This window comes from Colletotrichum paranaense, assembly GCF_030867605.1.
Source record: "Colletotrichum paranaense strain IMI 384185 chromosome Unknown Scaffold_14.1, whole genome shotgun sequence".
NCBI lineage: Eukaryota > Fungi > Ascomycota > Sordariomycetes > Glomerellales > Glomerellaceae > Colletotrichum > Colletotrichum paranaense.
This window is the reverse complement of record NW_026848972.1, coordinates 213,864-240,124: the sequence shown is the minus strand read 5'-3', so window position 1 is coordinate 240,124 and position 26,261 is coordinate 213,864. Positions and strand designations below refer to the sequence as shown.

The window sequence follows — 26,261 nt, the reverse complement described above, 5'->3', positions numbered from 1 at the left end:
TTGGTGAGGAGGATGTTTGTTGTGTGAGAGAGTTGAGGCTGTCTGGTCTATCCAAAAACTTCACCATGGCATCCGGGACGAGACGTTTACTTATACCATTCTGGAGTTTGATGTTTGTCTGTCTTCCTTCCCTTGCGAGAACATTATCTTGCTCTGTATCCCGTTGTTTTGCCCATATGCACTGCCGTTCTACACGCAGAACGGCATGCACCCCGCGTGGAGGACCTACCGAGAAAGCCACGCTCGACGCTTGTCAAAGCCGCCGGTCTACGCCGCGACGGCCGTACGGGCCAGATTCTCACAAGCGTCTCGCGGCAGTGGCTTTCGGTGGCTTGATGGGGCTCTTTGGATGGGTTGTTTTCCCGGTTCGCCGGAATAGGGCTGGTATAGATGTGATGGGCGGAGGGACTAACAGGATTTTCTCTTCAATCGCTCTCTTTACCGCGCCATGATAATCGATAGCTAGAGGCGTAATAATGAGGACGAAATGCTCCTGGTTATGAGTTTCTGTTCGCTTGAACGTCAGGTTCATAGAGCAATGATAGAATTATGAGGAGCGTGACAGACAATCAGAGAAATTAGAAACATCCTTCATAAAGGTGCAACGGCTTCGTTGAACTTTGTGATGACCATGACCATGACCATAGTAACGACTTCAAATGCCTACCACAGTATCATTGAGCCTCTCTGTAGTATTTTCCAAGCGCTTGGTAAGGTTATGGGTCAAGGCTGTCCAGGCCTCTGGGCTAAGCAGGACGTGGCGTCGCGTGTCTTTCGCATGCGGCTCACGGCAATTGAGATCCGTGCCTCTGCTCTAGGCGGCCGCGGTCGATGCGGGTGCGACCTGAGCTTTGGGACGGGACTCCGATCTTGAACCACTACAGTCTACAGGGAACGACGGCGGGATCGGGTCCTGTGTTGGGCGTTCTGGTTTTCCTTGGGTGGTGTTGTTGGTTTTGGTGGCGACCAAAAAACACAGCCAGCTTCGGAGTCGACAAGAAGCCAAGGCCACCTAGAGGTCAAGTCCATGACATGTAGGTTAGCGTTGAGCTAAAGAGCTTAAAGAGCTCAAGAGCTAAAGAACCCAAGGGGGATTAAGTCGTTCGTACCCCGTTTTTTCTGTCTTCGGCCGGGATCTGTATAGGCATAGTATGGTGTCTTGGCTGTTGGTGAGCTGCTCGAGCGACCTTTTCTGAATCCGGTACCTTTTCCTACCGAATGCGGTTTTGCGAACCTCGCACGTCGTCAGCATCGTGAGGGGTTCAAAGAGAACGACTATGGCGGTTGAGAGGGGAGGAGTCTTGACGAGGAACAAACGGGAGATGTCTCTGCCCACATGCCGTTGAGACATTCTCACTTTGATCTCTTCCCTGTCCCCATGCCCACCGCCCCCTCGGAGAGATCCCACCGTGGTCGTTGAGACATTGGCACAAAAGAGTGCGGGCAGTGTTCCTGGCTCGACAATGGAAGACTCTGGGCCACACCGTCAGTCAACGCACATCCCGACGTCGAGCGCCTCTGGGCACTCTGGACCCTGCAGAAATTGATTGTCCTTCCCACTGAGACACATTGGGGGTCTTCTCCTCCCGCTCTCGCCGGTGCGGCTTGAGCCCAGGTCCCCCTCCCTCCTTCGGTATTACATCATACATAGGCGCAAGGAGGCTTTTCGACTAGAGGTATTCCGTATTAGCTCGCGGGACTGTCAACCCATTTTCTTTCCCTTCCGGATCTGCCATTGGAAATTTTTTGTCCATGTGGGAGGAGGGAGATCTGCCGATGGAGGGGCTAGGAGGAAAGATCCAGACTCAGGTAGTGGGATAGGGTAGTGGGAAAGGTGTATTTTGCACTGGTTTTTACCCATCATGGGATATGCCGTTTACTCGTTTTGTTATTCTCTCCGATCTACGCTAGTCGACTCTGCAAAGCGAACGCCCCATCGGAACGTTATGACGAAATGCTTTCTCAACTGACTTAACGTGGTGATCGGCTTAACTTGCAGTCGTCGCCCGTCGCTTAGAGTAGAGCGCATACTAAGGAAGAGATTTCATCCTGTTCCCGGCCGAATGGTAAATGGACGTGCTGGGCTGACGGCACTACATCTCTTGGCTACATGGGACGGCTCTATTCCTAACGTCAGCCAGTCCGAAGTTTACTGCACAACCCGTCACTATCACAGATCTTCTCTTTAGGATCGTCCATATCGATAATTGAAAACAACGTGAACAAGTGGATGCGGCAGTTGGTCGGTAGATCCAGGTCGAAGTAAGTCACCAAAGCAAAGTAGTGTTTTGTCCGTCCAAAGCAGCAAAGTAGCTCCGTGACTTGGCCCCGCCCTTCCGGCCGGCCCCGGGAAGGGGGGGGGGAGGGTTCCAGGATCTGCGTTCAACTTGTCCATCCCCCGTCCACTCACCCATGTTGAACAACTCCCTTCCATTAGAGCTCCAACAAAACCTTTGCGAACCAACAACTACCCAGACTTAAGAGCACAGACTTCACCGAGCTCGGTGGATCAAAGATCTCAGCCCCTCCCGGGCAAGACGACTGAGTCACAAGCACAGCGAGCTGTCCGATATCGCTCTCGTTTATTGAAGCATCGCTGCGCTGGTCACCTGCAGATCACGAGTGCGATATCGGGATGCCTCTTCTCCAAAGTCTGGAGTCTGCAGAGTCACGAGTCGGATAGAGGAGGGTTCAGAAACCGTTGTGTAACTGTGAGGTAAAAGTATACCTGTATGGATACAGGAAGCAGCAAAGACTGGTGACAACGGAAATCGTTTTTTCGGCACCGAGGTGCACATGGCCGCCCTCCCACCCTCTCCTCCCCGATGGTTACACAGCATCGTGGAGACCCTCTCACTCCTGTCTCTATCCACGCGCGCCAAGAGGACCTAAATACAAGCTCCTGGAAGCCACGGTCATGGTTCGTTGCTGTGGAGTTTTGACTTCTGCGCTATGCTACATGTACACTCGATGCCTGCCTGCAGTGATGGAACTCATGGGGGCCTTGGGGGCCATCGGGTTTCTTGATGTATTAAATTTTCACGGCATATGCGCAGCGCAACGAAGGAATCCCGGACGACCTTGATGAGTGTACGCTTCGTACACGTGCATATACACAGAGTGACAGTGATAGCGAGGGAGATGGACTCATGAAGAGACAGCAATGGGCGGACAACGGTGCGCTGCGGCTGATGAGCCGATCATGACATGGACTCATCACATCACCCGGACCCTTCTTAGGATCGGGGGCAAGATCCTAGAGTCTGCTTGGTAGAGGATAGTCATTGTTCGGCGTCCCCCTCCGGCTGCCGGCATTGCATGGGTTGGTGGTCTCTCAGGGTCCAGAGGAGTTCCGCATGCGGACAAGTCACGCGACCTTGACTCATATTGATGTGATCTTGGCAAAATTCATTCACGGGCTAGAGCCTAGAGACCACAACGCGTCGAACGTTGCGGGCGCTGCTGTTGTAATGCGGTGTAACTATCTCTCTTGGGCATGGATGTCATGGAGTTACACGAAACGGATCAGCGGACTGACAACGATCGAAATTTCGCGGAATCCTTATCACATTCTGAACCTTGATGGCTCCGAACCCTGATGGTTCAAGGTGTCTGCTAGGTACCTTGAGAAATTACTGAAATTCGCGTGATCATAATTCCATACCATCAACTCCAAGTGGGAATAGTGCCAGTAACAAGAATGAACAAACCAAAGAGGCAAACGCTAGACTCCTTCGACAGCACCACTATCCCATTCGCCTCCATCTCTGGCCCGGTATCATCGTTGACAGACCAGGCTTCAGGCTAAATACAAAGAAACAGAATAACCCACGCGCCTGCAAAAACCAAACTCATCTGTTATAGTACGTCTGATGTTCCTGCCTCGTACTCATCTCCGCACGGTCATCCGGGTCCGCACTGAGCTCCTGCGGCTCCTGCGGCGGCGGCTCGTGCCGTACCTCGGCCGCCGTCGGCTGCGGTGTCTTCTGGTCGCCCCTCGCCGGCGTGTACTCGGGCAACGGCGGGCTCACCCCGGTGGCGACCTGCACCATGCTCACCTGCGGCATCCACATGTTGCCGTGGGCGTCGTACTGCGGCTGATTTAGCAGCGTCGTCGTCTCAGGGAAGTACGCCTGCTGCGGCGGGTACGACGCCGTGGACGATATGTTTGTGAGCGTCGTCGTGCCCGCGAGAGCCGCTGGTGTAGTCGTGTATGACGGCTCGGAAGGTAGCTCTACCGGCGGGCCCATGTGCGGCGGCATCGTGTGCGCGGACATTGGATGCGGTGATTGCGGATGTGCGGACAGGGGAGGAGGCGTGAATGGAGAAGGTCCGTATGGTGGTGAGTAAGGCGATGACGCGGGTGGTGACCACGCTTCTGACATGCTCTGGGCGTGATATACGTGGCTTGGTCCTGGCGGCGATGCTCCGGTGTGGAATCGGTCTGACCGACGCTTACGGACCAGGAAGAAGCATCCCAAGGCGATGGCGCCGACTAGAACTGCAGCTCCTATCGCGATGCCAATGATGGCACCTGTAGATAGGCCTCCTGTGGGAGCAGGAGTACCGGTACTGCCGACATCTCTCGTCGGCGTACGGCTCGGAATACTGGCCGTGAGCGTGATGAGGAGGCTGACGTCGGTGTAGTCGAAACCAGCCGCCGGTGCAGTCTTTGTAGCGCCGCCGTTGCCGTTGCCTCCTACTACGGCAATGACTTCGTCCGGTACGGCGTATGTTGTCTTGTTGGGCTTGTATAACTCCCAGACAACCTTGCCGGCATTCTGTTTCCCGAGGTCCGCGTTGTGGGTTCCCCACTGCCCGGGTGAATCGCAGTCTTGGGAGAGCGGAAACGTGCCACCCGAGATGATCATTTGCGCACGGCCAGGTACGATGTTGCAGGACATTGAATGGTGAGGGTAGTCTCCTGTGCCGTTGCGGCCGATGGGGTACATCTTGATCCAGGTAAAGGTTGGGATCGAGAGGATGTAGAGATCGTCGAATCCCGCGCCCAGCACTCCTGGAACATTGGCGCCACCGTACATGTAGCTGGAATATGTGTTAGATGGGTTGCAAATAGTGAGTATGGACATGAAGCAATGTACTCACATATTGTAGGACGACTGGTCTCCTGCCCAAGTTACGCCCGCGCAGAATCGTCGTCGCATTCCAGGAACATCACCTGAGGCTTTCTGCGTGTACCACTTGCTGCTGAGCACGTCGTATATGAATATCTGGTCCATGGGCTGGCCAATGGTAGAACTTCCATTGCCAGCCAGATCCTGTATGCCCCCAAAGTAGATGAGCATTCCGCCGTCTCCAGCGGGGATGTAATGCAGGCTGCCCTCGGCGCGTCGTACATTGTCAGGACTATGTAGGTGTTAGTATCATGTGCATTCGCTTGACCAAGGTTCCTCTCCTTACCCAGTGTTGTTGGCAAAGCTATTGGTATCCATGGTGTATCTCACCAAGCCAGTCGTTGCGACTGGCGGACCAGTGCCCCATCCAGGAACGGAGGCGTTGCTCAACCATCCACCATAGTAATATGCTTCGCCGCGCGTATCGACAGAGACTCCCGCGCCGTAGCTAACCTTTGATATCGAAGCCCCCGTACGAGATGGGCCGAAAGAATCCCATTGATTATTCAGGATATCATAGCCGTATAGGTTGAAGGGCATGGGCGATTCCCCTGCATTGCGTTCCCCGCCAAACAGATAGAGTCGCTTGTTGACATTGTCAGACCAAAGGGCACCGCCGGCGACGTTAGGAATTGATCCATTCTTGGAGAGATTGGCGTAAAGGGGGGGCATCCCCGAAGCCGTAGATGAAGACAGATCTTGGTATAGAAGCCATGTATCTGAACTGGGTGTTAGTGGGAACTGAATGTTGCCATTGGATGAAAAAGGAGACGGGACTGCAGGTGTGATTTTTGAGGTGATATACTTGAGTAGTTGGCTGGAAAAGATGAAAGTGGATTCCAATTCACAAGACCGCCATCGATAAAGAGCTTGTTATCGACGACAGCGGTCTGGTGCCCAAAGCGACGGCAAAAGTCGTTGACCGGATCATTCTGCGCCAAAGTTGATGCCGGGAGCAAGGCCAGGGCCAAAACCGTCAACAAGGGGCTAGAGAATGCCATTCTGTGCGGTGATCCGCGATCCGTGTTATCTTCCCGCCAGCGGTATGGCGATCCTGATCTATCCGCGGACCAGGTTCCTGGTGATACTCGACCCTCAGTCGGAAAGGATCATGCGCATAACGTGTGAAGATGAGCAAAGGGAGTGGACAGTCGGCTAATTGAGAGTTGATTGATCGAGATCTCCCACTTTGATGTATGTCTCGGGAGGTAGAAGCGGGCTACCTGGCGACTGCAAGGCAATGATCGTCTGGTCTGATACCTTGGTCTAAACAGTGGAATGTGATAAAATTACGGAATTTCTAAAAAGTTGAGATGAAGAAAATGGAAAGAAGGTAACGTAACGATGGTAGATCAGTCTTGACAGGGCATTGACTATCACTTCATTCGAGGACGAAGGACGAAGGGAAAAGGAAAGTTCAAACAAAGACAAGAACGGGGGAGGGGCCTCTCGAAGAATGGGAAAGATAGAGAAAACAGAGTTTGGGCTTGTCAACATATCGGGCTTGTTGGCAAGCACCAGCGGCAGCGTCAGAGACATTTCTGATCTGCAGCGTCCGGACCAGGCCGGATCCAGACGAGCTGGCGGGGGCTCCGTTCCAGACCAGAGGCGGACGGGTGAGGGAGCTGGACTCCTAGTCCGAGGTCTGAAGCGCCACGCATCGAGATGGTTCGCTTTGCCACGTACCCGTTGCTCTGGTCTCCTGCTGAAGTTCAATCCAGAGGTAGAGCAGATCATGCGTGAGTTTACGAGGGCTTTGCGGTAACCCCAAGGCGGTTCTTTTGGTGGGCTCGCCTTTTGTTTTGGTTGCATTTTCATGGTGTGTAAAACACAAAAGTTAGGAATACCACTTAGAGCGTGCTATTCTGTGTTGAAATTATTAGCAACCTTTACCCTTGGCGAGACGGAGACAGCTTACGGGTATCAACTATGGTGAGCCAGTGGATGCCCGGCACGCCGGATTTACAGAAGAACTCCATGGTTCCTGCTGACATACAGCACTGATCCATCATCTGCTAGAAACTGATGCAGAAGCATGGCGAAATGTAGCGTATCGGAGACAATGGAGAGTGGCAGCACCAGCTTGACACGAACACGGCGGAGGATGTTATGTGCAGTTAGACGGAATAGGGAAGCGCTTGAGCTTGGCTTGTCCTGACTTGGACTGTAGACCCAATGGGATGGCAGGATTAGCGGGACTTGGTTCAGCTTGCTCGGGACTAGTCTCCTCTGGGCTGGAAACTTCAGCAAGCCACATGGCATTTGAGTCCGCGTTCGCATGCAGGCATGACAGGGCTGAATGGGGAGAGGCGCTGTCAAAGGAGGCTTGCGGATTCGTATGTTAGCTAGGCATCATGTGAGAGTAGAGGTGCTGGCATACAATAAGCAAGTCATCGTGCAAAGCAGACGTAAAAGGTACGCGTCTTGGCCCACGTGGGGTGTTATGTAGCACAGCAATGAAGTTGAGTAATTGAAGTTGAAATCTGCGGGGATTGATATATATCTCCACCGCTTCCCAACCTCGATGTTGGTCTGACTTCTCTCAGCCCACTCAATGTTTGTACAGTATACATCCATGACTTTGGGACCTGCTTCCTTCAGGTAGCCCTAACTTTGTTCCGCCAAGACATGAGGTGTCCTATTCATAGACGGAGGGTATTTTGGGGCGGAAGCAACGCGATGTAACAACTCCGCCAACTGTTCCTTCAACCCTTCGTCCTCCGGATGGTGATGCGCAACGACCTTGAAGGAAGCAGCGCTGTCCTCCCCCAAACCCTCTCCGAGTAGACGGCGAACTATGTCTCCAGAACGGTCCACATCTGGGAAGCGCCTCTTGTTGTCCCAGCATCGAATAAGCGCCTTGACCGCAGTCTTGACATCAGAAGCAGATGAGCCCTCACCAACCCAGTGACCCTCTTTCAGCCCAAGCTTGAGATATCTCGATACTGCCGGCAGCTGAAACGCCTTGGCCGAGATGATCAGGCAGATACCACAGAGACCAGGACTAACAGGTAGACCATGCTGTCTCTGGAGAGCAAAGATGCTGTTGATAAAGGGAAGGAGGTCGACGAAGGGCCGTAACCTGGGTGGCTTGGTGAGGAGCCGAGATAACACAAAAGCAATATCCCGATCCGCGTTGTGAATGAGCTGAAATCCCTTCTCCCCATGCTGAAGTAGAAACTGCAGGTAGCGCTGAAGGCTCTGGAGATCTTCCAGTCGTCGAATAAATGCTCGAGTTTCCCGTTGGCGCTTTAGTGGTAAAGAAGCCGTGGTGGGCCTTCGTTGGAGCAACCAGCTCAAGAAGTTCTTATCGTCTCGAAGCGAGGTCAATGGAATTGCGTTCTTCGAAGCAACCGACTTCAGATCACACCAAGCATCATTCTGATGTGGTTTTTCCTCCGTTAGGCGATTCTGGGTTTGCGGACCGACTCGCGAGTCGCCTTTCAGAGCGGCCGTCATAATGTCGAGATCTGTGACCTGCCAGTGCTGATACCAAGGATGGCTGACGCTGACCTTGGCAAACTTTTCGCTGTCACGCTGGCGTTCATACTCAAAGTGCTTGATCCGTTGCCACGTGGCGTCGACAATGGAGTTCTGCTCCCATTTCTTCCTCTGAGTCTGCATCTCATCTTTATCGTATGGCCGTGCGATTGGGTTGTCCCAGCTGTCCAGGTCGAGAACCACCTCTGGCACCTCGAAGGGCCGCCATGAGTATGGGACTAGCGGCTCTGCCGGCCTCTTCTTTTCGTGAACACGCGGCCGTTGTAGCCGAGCCAGCGATGGCGCCGTAGTGTGCAAGCAAGCAGTTGCACTTCTGCGAGAGACGCCTGCGGCTCTCAGTGGCCGCATGGCTGAGGTGTATGGCGAATTAGTCTTCGATAAGCTTCGGTCACCTTCAGAGGTTATTTACGGACACGCGAGCGTTGCTCAGAAAAGTCGTCTGATCCTGGGGAGCCGCATACTGAGAGGGGGCGCGTCAAGGTAACGAGATGCAAGGGCACTCTCGGCGCAGGGGTGTTGGGGCAACGACAGGGATGACCCGGCCGCACAGCCACGGGTGTTTCTTGCAGGAGTCCGTTACCCGTATGGATCCTGCGGGGGAACGGTGGTGGGTCGATCTATTCTTCCGACCTTCAGCCACATATGCCATACCCATCAGCCACATGGGTCAATAAGGCACCTAGACTGTGGCGGCGGTACCTATCGGAGAAACGTCGGTCGAGTCGCACTTGAACATCCATTATCGTCCCCCAATGAGATCCCGCTTCTTCGTCACTTTACTTCACATCACCATACAACCACCAAAATCATTCATCGCGATTCCTGAACAACCCACATCTATACATCTTGCGACCGGCAACACCTCAGACGATTCGCAACACATCCAGAATGCCTCCTTCCAAGAAGAGAAAGACGAATATGGGTACTGCCGCCAAGGAGGAAGCCAATACTGCAGCGCCAGCAAAATCTGTCGCGCCTGAAGAGACCGAAGCAACGGAACCTAGCACGATCACGAAAACCGCATCCGCGACAGCAGAAACCGCAGCAGCACCACCACAGCTCACAGCGGAAGATGCCGCGGCAAAATCACAGGACCGCTTGGCGCGCTTCAAGGCCCTTAAAGCCCGCGCTAAGAACTCGTCCGACCAGAATTTGAAAGAGGCGACGCTCGAGTCACAACGTCTCGCATCAGACCCCAGCCAGCTGACGGCGATCCACCGCAAGCAGGCCGTCGCTTCGCAAAAGCTGCTCAAGGCCGACATTGAGGACGCTGGTGGCGACTTTGAGCGGAAGCGCGCCTGGGACTGGACGATTGACGAGAGCGAGAAGTGGGATAAACATGTGAAGAAGAAGGAGGCGCACCGCGACAACAACGCATTCCAAGATTACACTGCCGAAAGCAACAAGGTGTACAAGCGCCAGCTGAGGAATATTGCCCCCGACATGGAAAAGTACGAAAAGGACAAGATGGCGGCTATCGAGCGCGCCGCTGCTTCGGGCGGCCTCGATATTGTTGAGACCGAGGACGGAGAGCTCATCGCGGTGGATAAGGACGGGTCTTTCTACTCGACAGCCGACTCAACCACGTTCGCACAGAATAAGCCGGACAAGGCGGCAGTGGACCGGCTGGTGGAAGACCTTAGGAGGGCGGAGGCGAACAGACTCAAGAAGAGAAAGGACCGCATGGCACAGAACGGCGACGACGGTGACGTGACGTACATCAACGAGAAGAACAAGCAGTTCAACCAGAAGCTGGCGCGCTTCTACAACAAGTATACTGCGGAGATTAGGGACAGCTTTGAGCGAGGAACCATGATTTAAGCGCTGGCGTTTGGGATAAATTGGGATGCTCTTGCGTTCAGAGACCTGTTTAATGTACCTGCATAGTCCGGCTAGGAATCTAAAGAGTAACGGTGCTAACCGTACGTTCCTTCCAACGTTCATCCGATCGCCTTTCCCCGTTGCCAGAATATACACCCGAATAACACAGAGGGAAGCCCTTATACCCCCCCTCAAATCCATTCCCGTCACCAGCCAGCAGGCACCCGTCTAGGTCGACGGGCCAGGTCGAACTGGCTGGGTGGGGGAGTGGTTAATGGTCAACAATCTATACGCCAACCAGCCTACTCGACGACAGGCTTAGCGAGTACCCGAGTTCAAATCCCAGCATAAGCACCAAGAGATGTAGCCACACCGGTGGTGAACTCTTTTTTTCGTCTTGCGGGTTAATTGATACCTTGGGTTTGGCTTACGAGGACAGAGGTAAAGTCTACTTGATCTGCTCTAGAGATCAAGGTTGGAGGATGGCTTTTCAATCCATTTCAAGGCTTCGCATTGGAGGATGGTACAGTCTATGGCATATTACAAATACAATCTTCTCAATACATCAGAGCATCGTTTTCCTCCAGCCCTTGGTTGCCAACTCCTCAAGCTCGGGAACCTCAATCGGGCCCTGAACCTTAATGTCATCAAGTGCTTCCACCACTGCTTCCGCGACGGTCTCGACCGGCAGAGGCTTCACGCCGCTCGCGCCCATGAATCCGCTCAACACGCCACCGGTCAGTCTGTTGAACAGGGCACCCGCGCCCGTCATGGCGGCCAGGGGCAGCGTGAACTTCCTCGAACTGTCGTACATGAAGGGCGGCCTCGGGAAGATGCCCCTCATCCGCGGGAACTCGCTGGCGATGGTGCTCTCGGCCTCGCGCTTGGTGGTGATGTACCGCGCGGGGAGGACGGGCGCCCCTCCAGCGGCAGAGACGTAGACAAAGGCCTTTGCATCCTCAGCGTTGGCCTGCTTGGCCAGGGCGATGGCGCTATCGCGGTTCATGACCTCGTAGGAGAACTGGTCCTTCGGGTTGGGCGGCTTGAGGTCCGCCCCGGGGCCGCCGCCCGGCTCGGCGGAGGTCTTTAGGGGGTCGACGCCGCGGTCTTTGACGGGGGCGAAGGCCTTTTGCAGGCCCGAGACGGGGGACTCCTGGCCCGAGACGACGCCCTTGTAGTCTGCTTCGAGGAGGATGCCCATGCTGTGGACGACGAAGTCGGCGCCCTTGAGGAGGGGCGCGTAGGTTACTGGGCTGAGCATGTCGGCGCGCTCCCAGGAGACTTTGTGTGACCATTGGGGAGGGGATGGTGATGAGGTTACGGCGGACCATTTGGGCTCGCCTGAGCGGCTGTGGAGAGGACGTGTTAGCGGGGATGAAGGGAGAAACATGAGATTGGTTCACGAGGAGGATGAGTACCTGATGGATGTGACGTCCCAGCCCCTGGCGACGGCATACTTGCAGATTCTTGACCCGAGGAAGCCGTTGCCGCCGCACACTACGAGCTTCTTCGCTACGGCTGAGGTTGACATGATGAGAGTGTGACTGAATGAAATGAACGGGACGATGTATGAGATGAGGGTGACCCAGGCAACCAATTGGATGAGAACCAGCACTAATTGGAGGTGACAAAGTGCAGTGAGACGAAAGGAGAGAGTGAGCCGGATCGACGGTGATGGAGTCAAATTGAAATGCCGACCGGGTTCGGCGCTAGGTGATTGCCAGATTTCTTCCGAAGGTGGTTCGATGCCGTTCCGGACGCGGATGGAAAGCTCAAAAAAGTCATGAAATCATCACCCGTCCGGAAGCTGCCCCAGCTACCCAGCTCCCCAGTTAAAACCTGTCAGGGGTCCTTCCCTATGATGCAGGCTGAGGTGCTGCAGGTGCTGCACCAACTAAAGAGTTGCAGCTAGCTACAGGGGTTGGAGTGGCAGTTCTTCCCCCAAGCTCCCCATTGGCTCGAGATTCGATGTGCGCGATGGTGGCTGCACCTTCCACTGTTTCCAGCTTACCTTATCTTACCTACCTTGATACTGCCCAAACTAGAAGAGGCTCCAGAGATCGGAGATGACTTCGTAATCCAAGAAGCAGTCGAAATAAATCACAAAATTCAAAGTACTACAAGATTATAAAGGCCGAATCATTCTGTATTCCTGTCACCATTGAGTGGTGCTCGCTTCGTTACCCTTCACACAAGGAGATTGACCCTCGATAGCAATGTTTAAAGACTTATAGACCGCTGCTTCCTGGATTTAACACTGAGGTGATCGAGGTAAGAATACCTGGGAACTTTGCGGGCAATCACGCAGTGCAAGGAACATTAAGTCCTTGAAGGTAACGTACGGAGTTGGCACGGCGCAAAGGGTCTCTTCGGCAGGGGCTGACCCGAGAGAGACGGTCATTGTTGGCTGGTTTACTGGATGCCCCACTTCAAACTTTGGCGTAAGGCTGTCTACGCCAGGAACCATTTTCTTACCATTTTCTTGCCGTCTTAGCTTGCGGTCCATTTTCGACAACACCCAAATCTCCCCACTACATCCTCACAAACTTACTCAGGCACTCTCATTGGGCATTGACCAGAACGCATCGCATCACCCGAGCAACACTTATCTAACCCATCAATATGGCGCCGCCCAGCAGCCTCGGCAAACGCGTAAAGGGTACACAGATTAAACGACCCTTCATTTACGGCACGACCGCCCGACCCTTCGACCCCGAATCCAACCCCAAGCCGGAAGGCGTACCGGCAGATCACACCCATTCATGGGAGGTCTTTGTCAAGGCCATCGACGATATCGACATCACGTACTGGATTCGGAGAGTGCAGTTCAAGCTACACGAGTCCATTCCTAACCACGTTCGCAGTAAGTTGCCTTTGCACCGAGTCCTGGCGCAATCGTGCGCTTGCTGAACCACCACTCAGTGATCGACGGCGAACCGGGCAAACCGTTCCTTATCCAAGAAACCGGATGGGGAGAGTTTGAAATCACCATCAAGATCTACTACGCGACCGAGTCGGGAGAGAAACCTCAGACGCTGTACCACAACCTGCGTCTTCACCCATACGGACGGACCGACGCCGAGAAGGAGCAGATGCTGCGACAGAACGACGGCGAGATCCGCGCTTGGGCCTACGACGAACAGCTTTTCAACGAGCCGTACGAAGCCTTTTACGAAGTGCTCACCTCCGGTGCTCATCCCAAGGGCCACACAGTTGGCAAAGGAGGCAAAGGCAAGAACAAACCGATCCCGGCCTTGCCAGAGAAGACATCAAACGTCCAGGTGGCGTGGGAGCGCAGCGCACTGCTGCCCGCCGTCAACAAGCCTGGCCAGCCGTTCAGTCTCGAGACCGAGCAGATCGAGGTCAAGAAGCTCAAGGAGGCCGAGACCACGGCCAAGGGAATGGCCAAGCAGCAGCTGGAGATTCTCAAGGAGAAGGAGGCCCAGCTGGCTGCGCTAAAAGCAGAGAACGCTGCTGCTGCTACGGCCGGTTAGGAACCGCCCAGTGTAGCAGCTAGAAGACCTGCTCGTAAGGTGGCTGTCGCGTCCCATCTACTTGCCTTGTCCAAGGACGAGGAGAGGCTCAAACGCGTCAAGGCAGAGTTGGAGCTCATTAGCCAGCGTGTCTAGGAGCACAGAGCCTACCAACCGTCTAACAACACGGTGCTGACTCTGCGTCTGGCATTCTTATTGATATCGGTTGCATTACTCTTGCGAACTCCGTCCAAGCAGGATTACTTTTGCGCAATGTATCGAGATCAACCCAGGCTGCGAGGCGGCGGCGATGATACGGAAGACGATGAGATGGACTGTGGCAGCTCGCCCATCCGCCATCAACAGGAGCCACGCTTTAGAACACCAAGCCCCAGGCGTAACAACAACATGGATACCGCCATGACCGATGGCGAACAGCAGTGGCCAGCAGAGCCTCCTGGAGCCCCGAGATGGCATCGAGATGAGAATGATTATCGGAATAGGCCAACGCAGGCGTTAGCGGCTGGCGTCGCGGGCTCGACAAACCCTCATGTGGAGGTCAATCATGGTCCTGGGATTGGCGCGCCAGACACCGGACCAGGACAAACATATTGTCTCTTCCACTCAAACTACTCCGCATCGGCGCGCTCCCAGTGTCGACTGGTACCGAACAGTAGCCTCGAAGAGATGTATAACTGCGGTAGCCAAGTTCAAGAGCCTGCCCCACCGACAAGGGTCGACGCAATCGCAGACACGATGTCGATGCATTCTCAGACGAGCAGGGACGAGCCAGATGTACAGATGTCGGACGATACTTCGAGTCAGTCTACGATACTGAGTCCTCCTCCGGCGCCGCCCGGCGTACAGGTGGGAAAGCGGAAAGCATCACCGGAAGCAGAACTGCCCGAGAAGAAGAGGTCAAAGGACGAGGGTCCGACTGGTGGGCCGGACGGTGGACAGGGCTATCTCTGACAGCAAGGCTAGCACCAGGCATTCATACATACATATTTTCATGACAGCGCAGATGGCAGGGAGCCTTGCTTCGACTGTGGAGTTACAAAAACGAGCGATAAAAGCACGGTCCGGCGGTGAACAAAAAGTTATACCTCACATGCAAGTTAAAGCGGTGTGAACAACGAAATGCATAGAAGATGGGAGTTTTTTGATTTCTTCAGATATGCCTAAACTTGACATGCGTCTAAGCGCCGTGAAACTCGTCTTGTGAGCCAGGGCCTGAAATGGTAATTTTGATCGCAAGTGACACAAAAAATGGATATCCACGATATTTCCGTCTTCCATCAACGGCGTTCCTCCTCTTTCAATCAATCAAAATCTGTGATGGGTGATTTCCAAGCAAGCCCGATTCCCTTCTGTCCCATGTGTTGTTGTACACACCAGCTCTACCCATCCGATCCATCGAGGTGTTCGGTGGGGATGATTCGCGATACGATATTTCTGAAATGACAAAGGAAAAAAAAGTTGTGATGGTTGTGATGTGTTCTGTATAAATCAGCCCGCCTCATTGGCGAGCTATTTGGGGTGGTGTAGTATACCGATGACTTTTATGACTCCGAGGTAAAACAGCCGCCCTTTTTTTCTCGTAAAAAAGGGAAAATCAACTGTTTGGTCGTGGCGTCATCGTGTAAACTAGCGTGGTTGGTTGGCCTCTGTCTTCATCCCAACCCGAGAATCCAAATATGTAATCAGAGTGAGGCCGTTTCTCTCTGATCCAATCCCATTCTTTTTGTATGATACCCGGTATCCCCCTTTGTTTCCCTTTCAACGCCATGTGATATGTACACATTAACACTAATAGCAAAATGGACAAATGGATGTACCATTGTCGTCCATGGTTAAAAAAACAAAACCAAAAAGTTGAGGAGTTTCCCCTAACGCCATGCGAGGAGGAAGTGATGGAACAGATGGAAAGGAGATGCAGTCCAGCAAAGTGGATGTATGGTGATTCTGCACAATTTGTACAGTCACCTGTGGTAAACAGGTGATTTAAGTTGATGCTTCGTAGGCTGGGGGCGGGACGTCTTCCCGCTCGTCCCAGAGGTTGGGGTGGCGGCTCTTCTCATCGTAAACGCGACGAGCGATTTCGCCAGCCATCTTCATGATCCAAGCCTGCTCATATACAGATGACGGCTCGGATGGCACGCCCTGGCGCGGCTTCTCCGCGGCGGCCTTCTCGTTTTGGGCTTGGGGCGTAACGGCGGGTTCGGACTCGCACGCGGTGTCCAGTTTGATAGGCACACTAGCACCATCCTGGGGCGCCGTGTAAAACTCCGGCTGCAAAGGAGGTCGAGAGGGCAGCCGCGTTCTCTCCAGAGGGCCGAAGCGAACCTTGCTAGGGGTCGATTCTGCCAGATTCGCCAACGCTTTCTCCTCCTCGATGTCTTCAGCGATGGAACTGGTCATGAGAGGCTCAGTTGAGGGACCGGCGACAGACGCAGAGTCGGATGCCATTTCTGAATAAGTCTCGCTGCCCTCGGGAGTCTCGCCAACTTGACTCTTTGAGCGTCGGAGGTTGACCACTCTTGTCTTCTTCTTGCGACCAGCGTACGACTTTGACCGGATACCGGCACCCAAGGACAGACCAGTAGTGGCCGAGCTGAGGCTCACCATTGACGGTCTGGACGGAAGGTGGCCATGAGCGGCGCTGCCAGTATCGGAGAAAGTGTACGTGGTAGACGTTCCATGGAAGGAGTTGGTCTTGGACAAGCTAGGCGTTGCTGTCGGTGGGGTGCTAGTCGGCTCGGACACCGCAGGTCCTGTCCAGGCACGGAACACGACATCACGAATGCCCGGGGTGAACAGAGAGAATGTGCGGTGGGAGTCGTTCAGCGCAGCTAGTCTCAAGAGGTTCTTCTGGGAGAAGAGCGACTGGACTTCCGGGCCGCCTTCGAGAGATAATGAGGAAACCTCATTGGCGTCGAGAAGATTTCCATTCGCATCAACGGGATCCAGAGGAGGGCTCGCCAAGGGATCAACTTCAGCTTCTTCCTCATCCTCCTTGGGTGCCTCTTCCTCCTTTGGCAGAGCATCGGGACACCACAAGCGCAAAGAAAGCCGGTGGATAATGGCGGGGAGCTCGTCCATCATCAAATTTCTTAATTGGGACTCGATAGTGCGCTGTAGATAATCGCGCACGAATGGGATCGAGTCAAAGGTCGAGGAGACCTTGAGCGACTCGAGCGGGTCATTGCGGAAGACCAGGGTCAACCCCTTTTGCCGTGAGAAGACTAGGATAATGAAGGCTGAAAGCTTGATCTCAGAGAGCGTTATTGACAGCGGAATTGTAAGACCCGATGCGGCGGCCAGTGGCTGCGGCGATGTGAACCCCGGCTTGGACGACAGGTAGGTGTTCATTGGATTTGCCTATTTGTTGATATATTAGCATTGCTATGACGCACGTGCATTTTGGGGGGCAGCCGAAGGTAGTAACATGGGACGCGGATCCCGGCCAGGTAATTTCGACCTCAATGCGAGCACACGGGTAGGGAAGAAATGTTTGGTGAGGGAAAAACAAACGCAAGGGTGAATGGGGTAACGATAGCGGGAAGCATCTGAAAAACTAGAAATGATTGTGGTTGGTGAAATGATGATGTTTTCGGGGGGAAAGCATCACTGGGTGCTGTCTCGGCTTTCCGATGGGGGCCCTCAGGGCATTCCAGACGCTGGTATGGGAGTCATGTTCGCGACGCAGAATTGATCTGGCGCACTGCGATAACGACTGGAACGGGAATTATTCCGAACTCGTGAATGTGATGTCGTGGTGCAGGCATTGGCGAGCTCGTTGCGGCGGCGGCTGCGAACCCGAGCTTCGCCTCTGGAGTTTGCGTGCAGGGAGGTACCTGCGGAATAGAGGGAACGAAAAAAAAAAAAGCAGCATACCTGAACCCTCGTTTTCAAGGTCAAGAAGGCGTCGCCCGAATAGCACATTTTGAATATACCGCGAAATCGGTCCTCGGCAATGTCGCCAATCTCTAATATTTCCAATTCCGGGGGCACGGAGCCCAAGTTGAACTCGGTAACGAGGATGTCATCGACGATAATCGGAGGCTTCGGGTTCTTGTTCAGGGCGGTCGTGAGCAGCTCTCGTGCGCGCTGGTAGAACTCTGCGTCGGCCGTGAGAGGCGACCAGTTGAAGTTGAAGGCCATGTTGAAATGGCTTTAGCTGCGGCCAACCATCGAAGAGCAAGGTGATGCAGGCCGGTCGGCCGAGGGTCGATAGGGAGAGACGGATGAGTTGGTGATGTCAGGTACGGTGCTTCGGGATCAATGACGAAAGGTTTGCGTCGATATCGGGTTCGAAGGCAGTACAAATAGTAGAACGGACTCGTTGAGGAGCAGGTGCAATTAGATGATATAGTCCGGGGAAGAGAGAGTTGGATGGTCTGGGGAGAAGGCGGAGGGATAATGAGGGTGGGAGGTGTCGGGATGAAGATCAAGCTTGTGGTGCTTGTTTGTGTGGTAGAGAGGAAATGGAGGTAGGTAGAGTGCGGTGCGCGGGAGGCGTGCGTTTTCCGGCGAATGACGCTGGTTGTATGTACGGAGTGCCTAGGCAAGGTGCCTATCTCCTTCTCCTTCTTTCGCTGTTCGGGAAGCAGAGGGAATACTCGGAGCTAAGTGGTGCGTGCGGTGCCGATGCAGCATTAGCGCGAATTTTTGCAAAAAATTGTGCCGGCTGTTTTTTTTTTTCTTTCTGCTGTTTCGCTTTGGCTGTGTTCTGACTGGGTGGATGACCAGGTGCTGTGACAGATGCGACTCCCCTTTGCTGGGGCTGGCTCCTGCGAGTGTCGCGTGTGGTGCGGGAAAGGGTCACTGGGCGGGGCCACCAAGAGGCAGGAGCGTGTGAGCGTCCACTTGAGCGCGTCCCAGCTTTGGAAGGGTCGGGTGGGCATTACCTTTGGTACCTACCCTCTACCTCGAAGTATTCCGTCCAGGAGGTACCTACCTTACCTCCAGTTCCTCCCACCGAGAGGACTCCAGTTTTCCACTGCAACGGCCTGCAGCGTGACGGGCGCCCCCAAGCCACGGCCGGCTCCCGTTGAAAAAGGAGGAAGGACTCAGAACCCAAGACCTGGAGTGGGAAGGGAAACGGTGGGTCCACCCTCTCAGTGCAGGACCCAAGAGTCAAGACTCCAGAGTTCGCTGCAACCTCACCCTGCTTCTGCGTGGACACACTGGAGATTCACATTCACTGCCACGCTGGGCACCATCAACGGCTAATGATATGCTATGCGCCGGATGTACCTAGTGCCGCTGGCCTGGTTGGTTCATTTGCATATTTGCTTGTGAAGTTGCAACAGAGCCGGAGGTTCGCAAATTAGCGGTTATGCGAGTCACTCGAGGACCTCCAATTCCATCGGCCGCGCAAGGTACCAAGCTTACGGATACCGAATGCTATCGAAAGTCCCGAGGTACGGTACCGGTGACACGAATGACCACCTTGAACATCAAGAGATGCGCCAGACGAAGCCTGCACCAAGGCACCGGAACCAAAAGACGGTGGACGATTTAGAGTTGTACCCTCGTTTCCACAAGCGCGGCGAACCATCTGGGGAATCGAATCAAATCGAGTATCCCAAAGAACTCTTCAGCAAGATCTGGGCTGGCCGACACTTCAGCCCTTTGGATCCCGCCCTAGTCGGGGTGGAAAGCCCGCTTCCAAGGTGCCATTGCGTCTTTTTGCTCTCTGGCTGTTGGTCCGTTGCTGCCCGGGGGCCGATCACGAGCTGGCTTGTCAACAAACATGGGACGATATCGAAAGACATGTGCTGGATGTGGTCCGACATCAGGATACTCTAATGCGAAAAGCATAACCTGACAGCCAGGTATTCTGATAATTGCCAGAAATGCAGGGCCTGCTTCTTCTGCCTGTCCCCTTTGGGAGCTTGCCCATGCCTGAAGGCTGGATTTGGCAAACAAGATGACATGGTCTTATTCAATCCATCTGGAGCCATGCGACAAGGGAATCCGTCATATCAGCATCCACAGTGATGCCCCTCGGTTTTCAGAGAGACACGAACAATCCGGAATCAAAGTCTTGTCGCCGGGCCGGGCTGAGCAGGGTTGACTGGGCAGAAGATCATATCATCGCGGCGCTCGAATCGCTCTCGGGTCCAACATCCTGTCCGATTTGCTGGTCAGTGCCCCCATCCCTGCCATGACTGATCTTACCTTATTCTTTCTTGACTGCTTCTAATTATCAGGTTTACTTCCATTCTCTGGACTCTGGAGTCTGCCATCGCGTGTCTCCCGTCCAATGTCTCGTTCTCCTTCAACTTTCCCCTCCTTCTCTCCGCGGACCTTGGACCCATCATTCCTTCAGTCCCAGGTCATTGAACGCTTCTCCGCAATGCCCCGCTCTTCGGGGGAAAGGAGCCAACGGGCGACGCCAGCAAGGAAGAAAACGACGCAATGCGCCCTAGGCTTTCTGAGCCTCCGAAGTCCAGCCTACTACGTACCTACCTACTTCGTGCTGCTCTAGGGAGTGCCTTAGGTAAGCACGTGCAAGGTATCCAAAGATGTCCCGCCGGGCGGGGTAGGCGCTGGCATGAAGCGGGCAAGCCGCGAACCTGCCCGTCCATTCACGCGCTGTATAGGCCAATCTTCGGTCGTGCTCCGGCTCAGTCCGGCCGAAGAATCGCGCGTCGCCAATGCTGCACCCAATCGTGCCCTCTTTCTTTTTCCCCTCTGGCTGCATTGGATCAGCATGGGGGGCTTTAGCTCGATAGCCGCACTCACGTCAAGCATGTGGGTTTGACGCGCGCGCCGTGCCAGTCATCGCAAGCATTGGATGAGGAGTTCCTGCTAAGACATCTGGGTCCTCTGGAATCCTGGGTTCCATCTCTGCAACCGCACATTGAAGAAGAAAATCAACCTCTCACAAGATTCCGGGGTAAAAACTTATGTAACACAGTACATACCCTGCGGTGCCTGTGGTAGCTTCCTGTCCAACGCTCTCGCCAAAAGGACCAGAATCAGATATGACAGATGAGCCGCGACTTGCTGTAACTTGTGGGAGGAGTCATATTGGCCACCTCGTCAGCCTCTCCCGCCCCAGGGAAGTTGCCTGTCGTGTCCGTCTGCTACCGTTACGTTGTTGCCAATAGTGTCAACGAAAAGTAGGAACTCACAAGCTTACCCAGCAGCCAGCGCCAAATCAGCCAACTTTTCTGCTCCACACCCGAAGCGGAAAGTCTGTCGTCATCCCGGGATACCGCTGGCTTCTAGAGGACACAACAAAGGTGCAAAAAATCACACAAAAGGGAGGGCCGTTGTAGCACAGAGCACAAGCAACCAAATGGAGCCTCGTCGCAATCGCTCCCCCATCGGAAATCCATCTTCTAACCAAGGGGAACCATAGGAACGTGGGCAGGCAACGGTTGCGCGCTCATTCGATACTCGACTCTGGCAACGCTACCTTAGATCAGACAACTACGAGTCGGCTGACGACGTAGACTACCTACCTTACCTTACTCGCAGCGCTCCGGTTCCGTCCTCTCTTTGGAAACTACCTTCCGACCAGTCTCACGTGCTTTCAAGCGTTTACTCACCCGTGAGGTGTACTGTTCCTGCAAAGGCACCGAGCCAGATCAGGCAAGAGCGGAGAGGCGGGAGCGAGAGACAGAGAGAGAGAGAGACGGGAGGGTTGTTGGCGTGAGACACCTCCAAGTCACCACCGCCAACCTTGGAAAACTGCGCTTTGCTAGACCACTTGCTGCTGCCACCAGTTGCGGCAGGTAAGCCATTGGATCTTACCTTAGTTCAGCTGGGAAAAAGACACATTCCTTCCAGACTACCGTACCGCCTTCCTTACCTCTTTGCAACTCGCCATGAGAGTCTCTTCTCTTTTCACACAGACATCATCGCTTAATACGGTCGCCTTGTGAAGCCATCTGGACGCCTTACCTACCTACTATTCGCCTCGATCCAGCCACTCGCTACCTCAATAGCAGGCTCTCGCAGCTCGCCAATCTTCAGCCCCTCGTCCGTATCAAAGAGTCTACACTCGTTGCCAACACTAGGCCTCCAATCTCCAACACACAAGTCTCGCTTCATTCCGCTTTCCTCGTCATGGCCAAACTATTGATCCCTCCCACATCGATCAATACCAAGCTCAGTGTGAAGGCGGTTGCAGAGATATCGTCCAAAGATGTCCCCAGGGAGCATAGCCCAGCATCGGGCAAGGTCTTCAATATGGGAGTGCTAGTATCGGACGAAAATGTTCATGTTAGCCCCTGGACACACGCCATTTATGTCGGTGAAGGTGCTGCCAACGTTCTATTCATCCCGTTTCTATATACCAAGTTTGCGCGGCAGGATGACAAAGACAGGACCGAGGACGACTTATTAACAAGTGGGTTTCACATATCTCTTACATGCCCCATCCTGAACTACTACTAATGCTGCTTTTAGAATACCTCTTGAGAGTACCAAAGCAACCCAAAGGTGGCGACAAACCATTCTATCCGCCAGAAGAGCAGTGGTCTTATTTCTGGGACACCATTGCTCCTCTCTTCACCTACCGCGCGGATATACTAACCGACATGAAATATGCATTTCTCCCAAAAGACGCCATGAAGCACATGCAGAACGTCCTGGATGCGCTGAACAAAGCTCCGGCGGGAGCCAAAAAGCGACCCGCCAAGTTCGAAAACACCAAGATCATGGAAACAGATAGGGCCTGCCTGATCGAGAGCATGCGCGCGCGGAGCGCCGACGAGCGCGTAGTCGAATTCAAGCCAAAATGGCTCGCCCAGTCGCCATCCGCGCCGAGAGACGCCAACACTTGTCGCTGCTGCGCACTCGCGGCCAAGAAGTTCAAAGACAGCAAGGACGCCGGTAGCAACCCGCGGTACTATCCGTGTCCCCTCTGGTTGGACCCCGAGAGAGAGACACCGAAGGGCAGGGAGGATGTGCGTCAAAAGGTTATCTCCAGCTTGTTTCAGTACAGCAGCGCCGGAGACAACAAGCACGCCTCTATCCTGTACGAACTGCTGAAGAAGACGCCCATCCTCACCTTATTGAAAAGGCACCAGACCCAAAAGGATCCCCGCGGGCCCCTGAACGCGCACAAAAACGACGAGGAGTTTAGTATCGCCATGACGTTGCGAGACTGCTCCCTCTACATGCGATACCGCCTCGAGAAGAAGGGCTCACAGGAGATTGTGGTTGCGGACTCGTTTGAGGCCAAACTTGCCGATCTCGACAAGAAGAACGTGTCCTGGAAGTTTCAAGAGTGGCAGGAGAAAGAGCGCGCGTTGATCGACGAGGGCTGGTACACCGGGCGCGGAAAGATGGTGAACTGCGCACTCCAGGCCTAAAGGACGTCGAAGCCAAAGCGGCTGTACAGTAGTAGTGTATTTGTAGCAAAACAAAGCGTAATGTAATTTTTGGAACACCACGACACCACGTCCGACAATCATCCATACAATCTTCAATTGCGTTGTCTTCCGTTTGAATCAATAATGGATTGAATAATGCGTGTCTTTAGGGTCAACTATTATTGACCGTCTTTATGACAGTTATCATACCCACGTCCTCCTACCCCGTATGCTCAAACGCCATCCAAAGACCAATTCAAAAGTATGCCAAATTGAGATAGAAATTATGCACATCTCCCATTACGCCGTACACATGCAAATTAACCAATATACCCATTACTCAAATACCACCAGCAGTAAAGCTCAAAAGACTACCCGTCGTCAACCCAGCAACGAGGCACAAGCCCATGAACCCGCCCGTGGCCTCGCGCTCGCCGTCCTCGACCCACTCGCCCGCGGCCATCATGCAGCTTGAGCCGAGCCAGCCGTTGGTCAGCCCGAAGAAGAACTGCACGACCACCAGGTAGAAGAAGTCGCTGCTGACGACGGCGCCGCGGCCGCCGATGTTACACAGTAAGTAAAGCGGGAGGAAGCCGATGCGGGCGAGGCTGACGCCGAAGAGGGCCGCGGGCCGGTGGCGTAGGGAAAAGGGGAGGATAGTGGCCATGCGGCCGGAGAGGTCGCCAAGGTTCCAGGCGAAGAAGGCAAGAGGGATAAAAGCGGCCGGGCGGAAGAGGATGCCTGCGGGGGACTTTTCATCGCCTGGGTAGCGGACGGATAGGATCTTGCCCGTGAAGACGGGGAAGAACATGGCGACCGAAAAACACATGAAGATGGCACCGGCGAGCCAGTGGAGCTTGCGGAGTAAGGTGAGCGGGGAGACGACCTTGCGGGCGGCGCGCTCGGCTTCTTCGACCGAGGTGAGGGACTCGGCGAGGGTGTTGACCATGCGGGCTTCGATGATGCGGTTGTGGCGGCGGACGAGGGGGATAAAAGCCAGCAGGGCGGAAACGGAGACGGCGACGGCGGCGAGGAAGTAGACGAACGCCGAGGAGGACGAGGACTTGATGTCGTCTTGGGCGGTCGTGGTGGAGTTCGTGGTGTCCTTTTCGGGGACGACGAGGACGGTGATGACCTGCGCGATGGGCGGGAGGACGCCGGCTACACCTTGCCCCGCCATCAAGGCCTGCATGTACTCGGGCCGACCAAAGGAGGCGGCGAAGGCGAAGGCGCCGTTTTGGATGAGCCCTGTGGCCCAGGAGCTGGAAGCGACCATGAGGAGAATGAAGGCGAGGTAGGCGCCGGGTGAGACGTCGAGGGCGAAGGAGGTTGAGGCCGTGAGGAAGGAGAAGATTACGCAGTTGAGGAGGAGGGCGAGGTTGATGCGGAAGGGGTAGGAGGCGGCGTATTGGATGTTCGTGAGGATGAGCATGGCGGTGAGGTTCGTGAGGGTCGAGACGGTGAGGATGGCGGATTGAAAGTTTTGGGATATCCAGACGTCGGATTGGAAGCGGACTTGGAAGTATGGGGCTGCTGCGAGGAACATGTTCCTGTATAGAGAGTCGTGTTAGCCATCGTTGCTTTTGCCCATTGGGGGAAAAGGGTGTTGGTGATGGGAGAGCGAATGTCGACGTACCAGGCCCATAGCATCGCCATGCCCAGCCAGGCGAACATGATGTACTCGGTCCACGAGAACGGCACCTCCTCCGGGTCTTCCTCCAGCGTGGAGCCGTCGAGTTCCCGGCCCTCCTCGGCGAGAGGCTCGTACTCTTGCCGATCCGGCTTGTGGTGCTTGCCTAGCAGTTCCCTGATGCGCTCCATCTTGTGTTATCTGTCTCGCCGTCGGTGGGTGTAGGTTGGTGGTGAAAGATGGCGATCTGCCTCAGCTCGAGAGTCAATTCCGTCGAGGTCCGGAAAGTCGATTACGGATACGTTGCCTGAATTACAGGTGGGAAGAATGCAGTACGTTGTCAGTAGGACAACCCGCGTAGAGGGAGTGATCGAAGCTAAGGGCGTGTATGGTCGTCGTTTAGATTTCCCGTCGGTATCCGTCCTCCCGTTCGAACAGAATCCCGAATGCGCCGGCTCGTGTGGGCTAGTCGAATAATGACCGAGTCGCACAGCTCCCTGGGGCTCTTGAACCGTTCGAGGTATCACGAGGTTGCACGTGTAAACAGGGCGACTCAAAGGGACGTTGTTGACGTTGGGGAACGAGTAGAAGAGAGACAAGCAATCATGCGCCGCGTTCACCGGATCGCTGTCGTCCACTCAGATGGTGTGGAGAAGTCGATGACCACGCGCCGGGCATCTACAGATCTGGGCCACCTGGGGTTGGTCGAGCAGGGCCGCAGGCACTACTCTCAGGACGTGGGGGTTTCTATAGGTACTGATTACCTCAGCGAGATCTTGCGGGCTGCCAGGCCCAAGACGGGCCCCTGCGCTTGCGGTATAATAAGCTTATTCCTTAGGCGCTGAGAGCCCAGCTCACACCTTCGTTCGAACTGACGTTGGCTGATGACCTGATGTTCTCGGAATGACAAACTCAGAGAAGTCGGAATTACGCACGTATGCAATGGACCTGGACTGTCAGCATCCTCCGAACTAAACACCCACACAGGGATATGGCTCCTCAGCCTTGCCGGCCCTGTGCCCAAAGGGCGTAAAAGAGGTTGGGTGTTCAGCGGAAGGATTCTACAGTCTGACACGCATGAGCGGCATCGCAATATGACAGCTTCAGGTCGTTCCCGAAAGCGGATCTCGAATTCAACATCCAATGAGATGGTTGCTGCCACGGCTTAAGCGCTTCACCGGAGCCGGGCTTGGGGGAGTTTATCTTGGTGCCTGGCCAGCACCCTGTCCTCTGATGTTGCATCATGCCCCTGTTGGCCGCAGTCAAAGTTCCCTTTTGTTGTGAGCTGAGAATGCTGTGGTGTAGGAGAACAACTGATAAATGTATCCAAGTTTCCGGGTGCGATATGCATCCTGGGTGAGATGTC

General features: G+C 54.5%; 12 protein-coding genes across 12 annotated transcripts; 7 read left to right on the top strand and 5 right to left on the bottom strand.

The window, feature by feature from the left end:
• Positions 1-65: 65 nt before the first annotated feature.
• On the top strand, positions 66-452 carry CPAR01_13948 (uncharacterized protein; the record flags this gene model as incomplete). The annotated part of the gene is made up of 1 exon (XM_060498200.1): positions 66-452. One exon carries the CDS (start codon positions 66-68, stop codon positions 450-452), a length of 387 nt encoding a protein of 128 aa, XP_060342934.1.
• A 3,399-nt stretch (positions 453-3,851) lies between these two features.
• Positions 3,852-7,397, bottom strand: CPAR01_13947 (cell wall anchored protein; the record flags this gene model as incomplete). Its single annotated transcript, XM_060498199.1, has 6 exons — positions 3,852-5,046; positions 5,107-5,367; positions 5,422-5,854; positions 5,941-6,229; positions 6,510-6,995; positions 7,128-7,397. The coding sequence occupies 6 exons, from the start codon at positions 7,395-7,397 to the stop codon at positions 3,852-3,854; spliced, it is 2,934 nt and encodes a 977-aa protein (XP_060342933.1).
• Positions 7,398-7,742: 345 nt separating this feature from the next.
• CPAR01_13946 (uncharacterized protein) lies at positions 7,743-8,984 on the bottom strand (the record flags this gene model as incomplete). The annotated part of the gene is made up of 1 exon (XM_060498198.1): positions 7,743-8,984. The coding sequence occupies one exon, from the start codon at positions 8,982-8,984 to the stop codon at positions 7,743-7,745; it is 1,242 nt and encodes a 413-aa protein (XP_060342932.1).
• Positions 8,985-9,524: 540 nt separating this feature from the next.
• Positions 9,525-10,457, top strand: CPAR01_13945 (SYF2 splicing factor; the record flags this gene model as incomplete). Its single annotated transcript, XM_060498197.1, has 1 exon — positions 9,525-10,457. The coding sequence occupies one exon, from the start codon at positions 9,525-9,527 to the stop codon at positions 10,455-10,457; it is 933 nt and encodes a 310-aa protein (XP_060342931.1).
• Positions 10,458-11,022: 565 nt separating this feature from the next.
• Positions 11,023-11,988, bottom strand: CPAR01_13944 (NAD dependent epimerase/dehydratase; the record flags this gene model as incomplete). Its single annotated transcript, XM_060498196.1, has 2 exons — positions 11,023-11,806; positions 11,876-11,988. 2 exons carry the CDS (start codon positions 11,986-11,988, stop codon positions 11,023-11,025), a joined length of 897 nt encoding a protein of 298 aa, XP_060342930.1.
• Positions 11,989-13,079: 1,091 nt separating this feature from the next.
• Positions 13,080-13,951, top strand: CPAR01_13943 (YEATS family protein; the record flags this gene model as incomplete). Its single annotated transcript, XM_060498195.1, has 2 exons — positions 13,080-13,320; positions 13,380-13,951. 2 exons carry the CDS (start codon positions 13,080-13,082, stop codon positions 13,949-13,951), a joined length of 813 nt encoding a protein of 270 aa, XP_060342929.1.
• A 252-nt stretch (positions 13,952-14,203) lies between these two features.
• Positions 14,204-14,902, top strand: CPAR01_13942 (uncharacterized protein; the record flags this gene model as incomplete). Its single annotated transcript, XM_060498194.1, has 1 exon — positions 14,204-14,902. The coding sequence occupies one exon, from the start codon at positions 14,204-14,206 to the stop codon at positions 14,900-14,902; it is 699 nt and encodes a 232-aa protein (XP_060342928.1).
• Positions 14,903-15,934: 1,032 nt separating this feature from the next.
• On the bottom strand, positions 15,935-18,094 carry CPAR01_13941 (mitochondrial distribution and morphology protein 34; the record flags this gene model as incomplete). The annotated part of the gene is made up of 2 exons (XM_060498193.1): positions 15,935-17,311; positions 17,828-18,094. The coding sequence occupies 2 exons, from the start codon at positions 18,092-18,094 to the stop codon at positions 15,935-15,937; spliced, it is 1,644 nt and encodes a 547-aa protein (XP_060342927.1).
• Positions 18,095-19,271: 1,177 nt separating this feature from the next.
• On the top strand, positions 19,272-19,758 carry CPAR01_13940 (uncharacterized protein; the record flags this gene model as incomplete). The annotated part of the gene is made up of 2 exons (XM_060498192.1): positions 19,272-19,356; positions 19,400-19,758. The coding sequence occupies 2 exons, from the start codon at positions 19,272-19,274 to the stop codon at positions 19,756-19,758; spliced, it is 444 nt and encodes a 147-aa protein (XP_060342926.1).
• A 177-nt stretch (positions 19,759-19,935) lies between these two features.
• Positions 19,936-20,281, top strand: CPAR01_13939 (uncharacterized protein; the record flags this gene model as incomplete). The annotated part of the gene is made up of 2 exons (XM_060498191.1): positions 19,936-20,081; positions 20,149-20,281. 2 exons carry the CDS (start codon positions 19,936-19,938, stop codon positions 20,279-20,281), a joined length of 279 nt encoding a protein of 92 aa, XP_060342925.1.
• A 1,521-nt stretch (positions 20,282-21,802) lies between these two features.
• Positions 21,803-23,265, top strand: CPAR01_13938 (inositol-pentakisphosphate 2-kinase; the record flags this gene model as incomplete). Its single annotated transcript, XM_060498190.1, has 2 exons — positions 21,803-22,298; positions 22,358-23,265. Coding segments are annotated over 2 exons (1,404 nt in total), but the record flags the coding sequence as incomplete, so codon positions are not given.
• A 340-nt stretch (positions 23,266-23,605) lies between these two features.
• On the bottom strand, positions 23,606-25,086 carry CPAR01_13937 (nucleoside transporter; the record flags this gene model as incomplete). Its single annotated transcript, XM_060498189.1, has 2 exons — positions 23,606-24,815; positions 24,902-25,086. The coding sequence occupies 2 exons, from the start codon at positions 25,084-25,086 to the stop codon at positions 23,606-23,608; spliced, it is 1,395 nt and encodes a 464-aa protein (XP_060342923.1).
• Between the last annotated feature and the right edge of the window lie 1,175 nt (positions 25,087-26,261).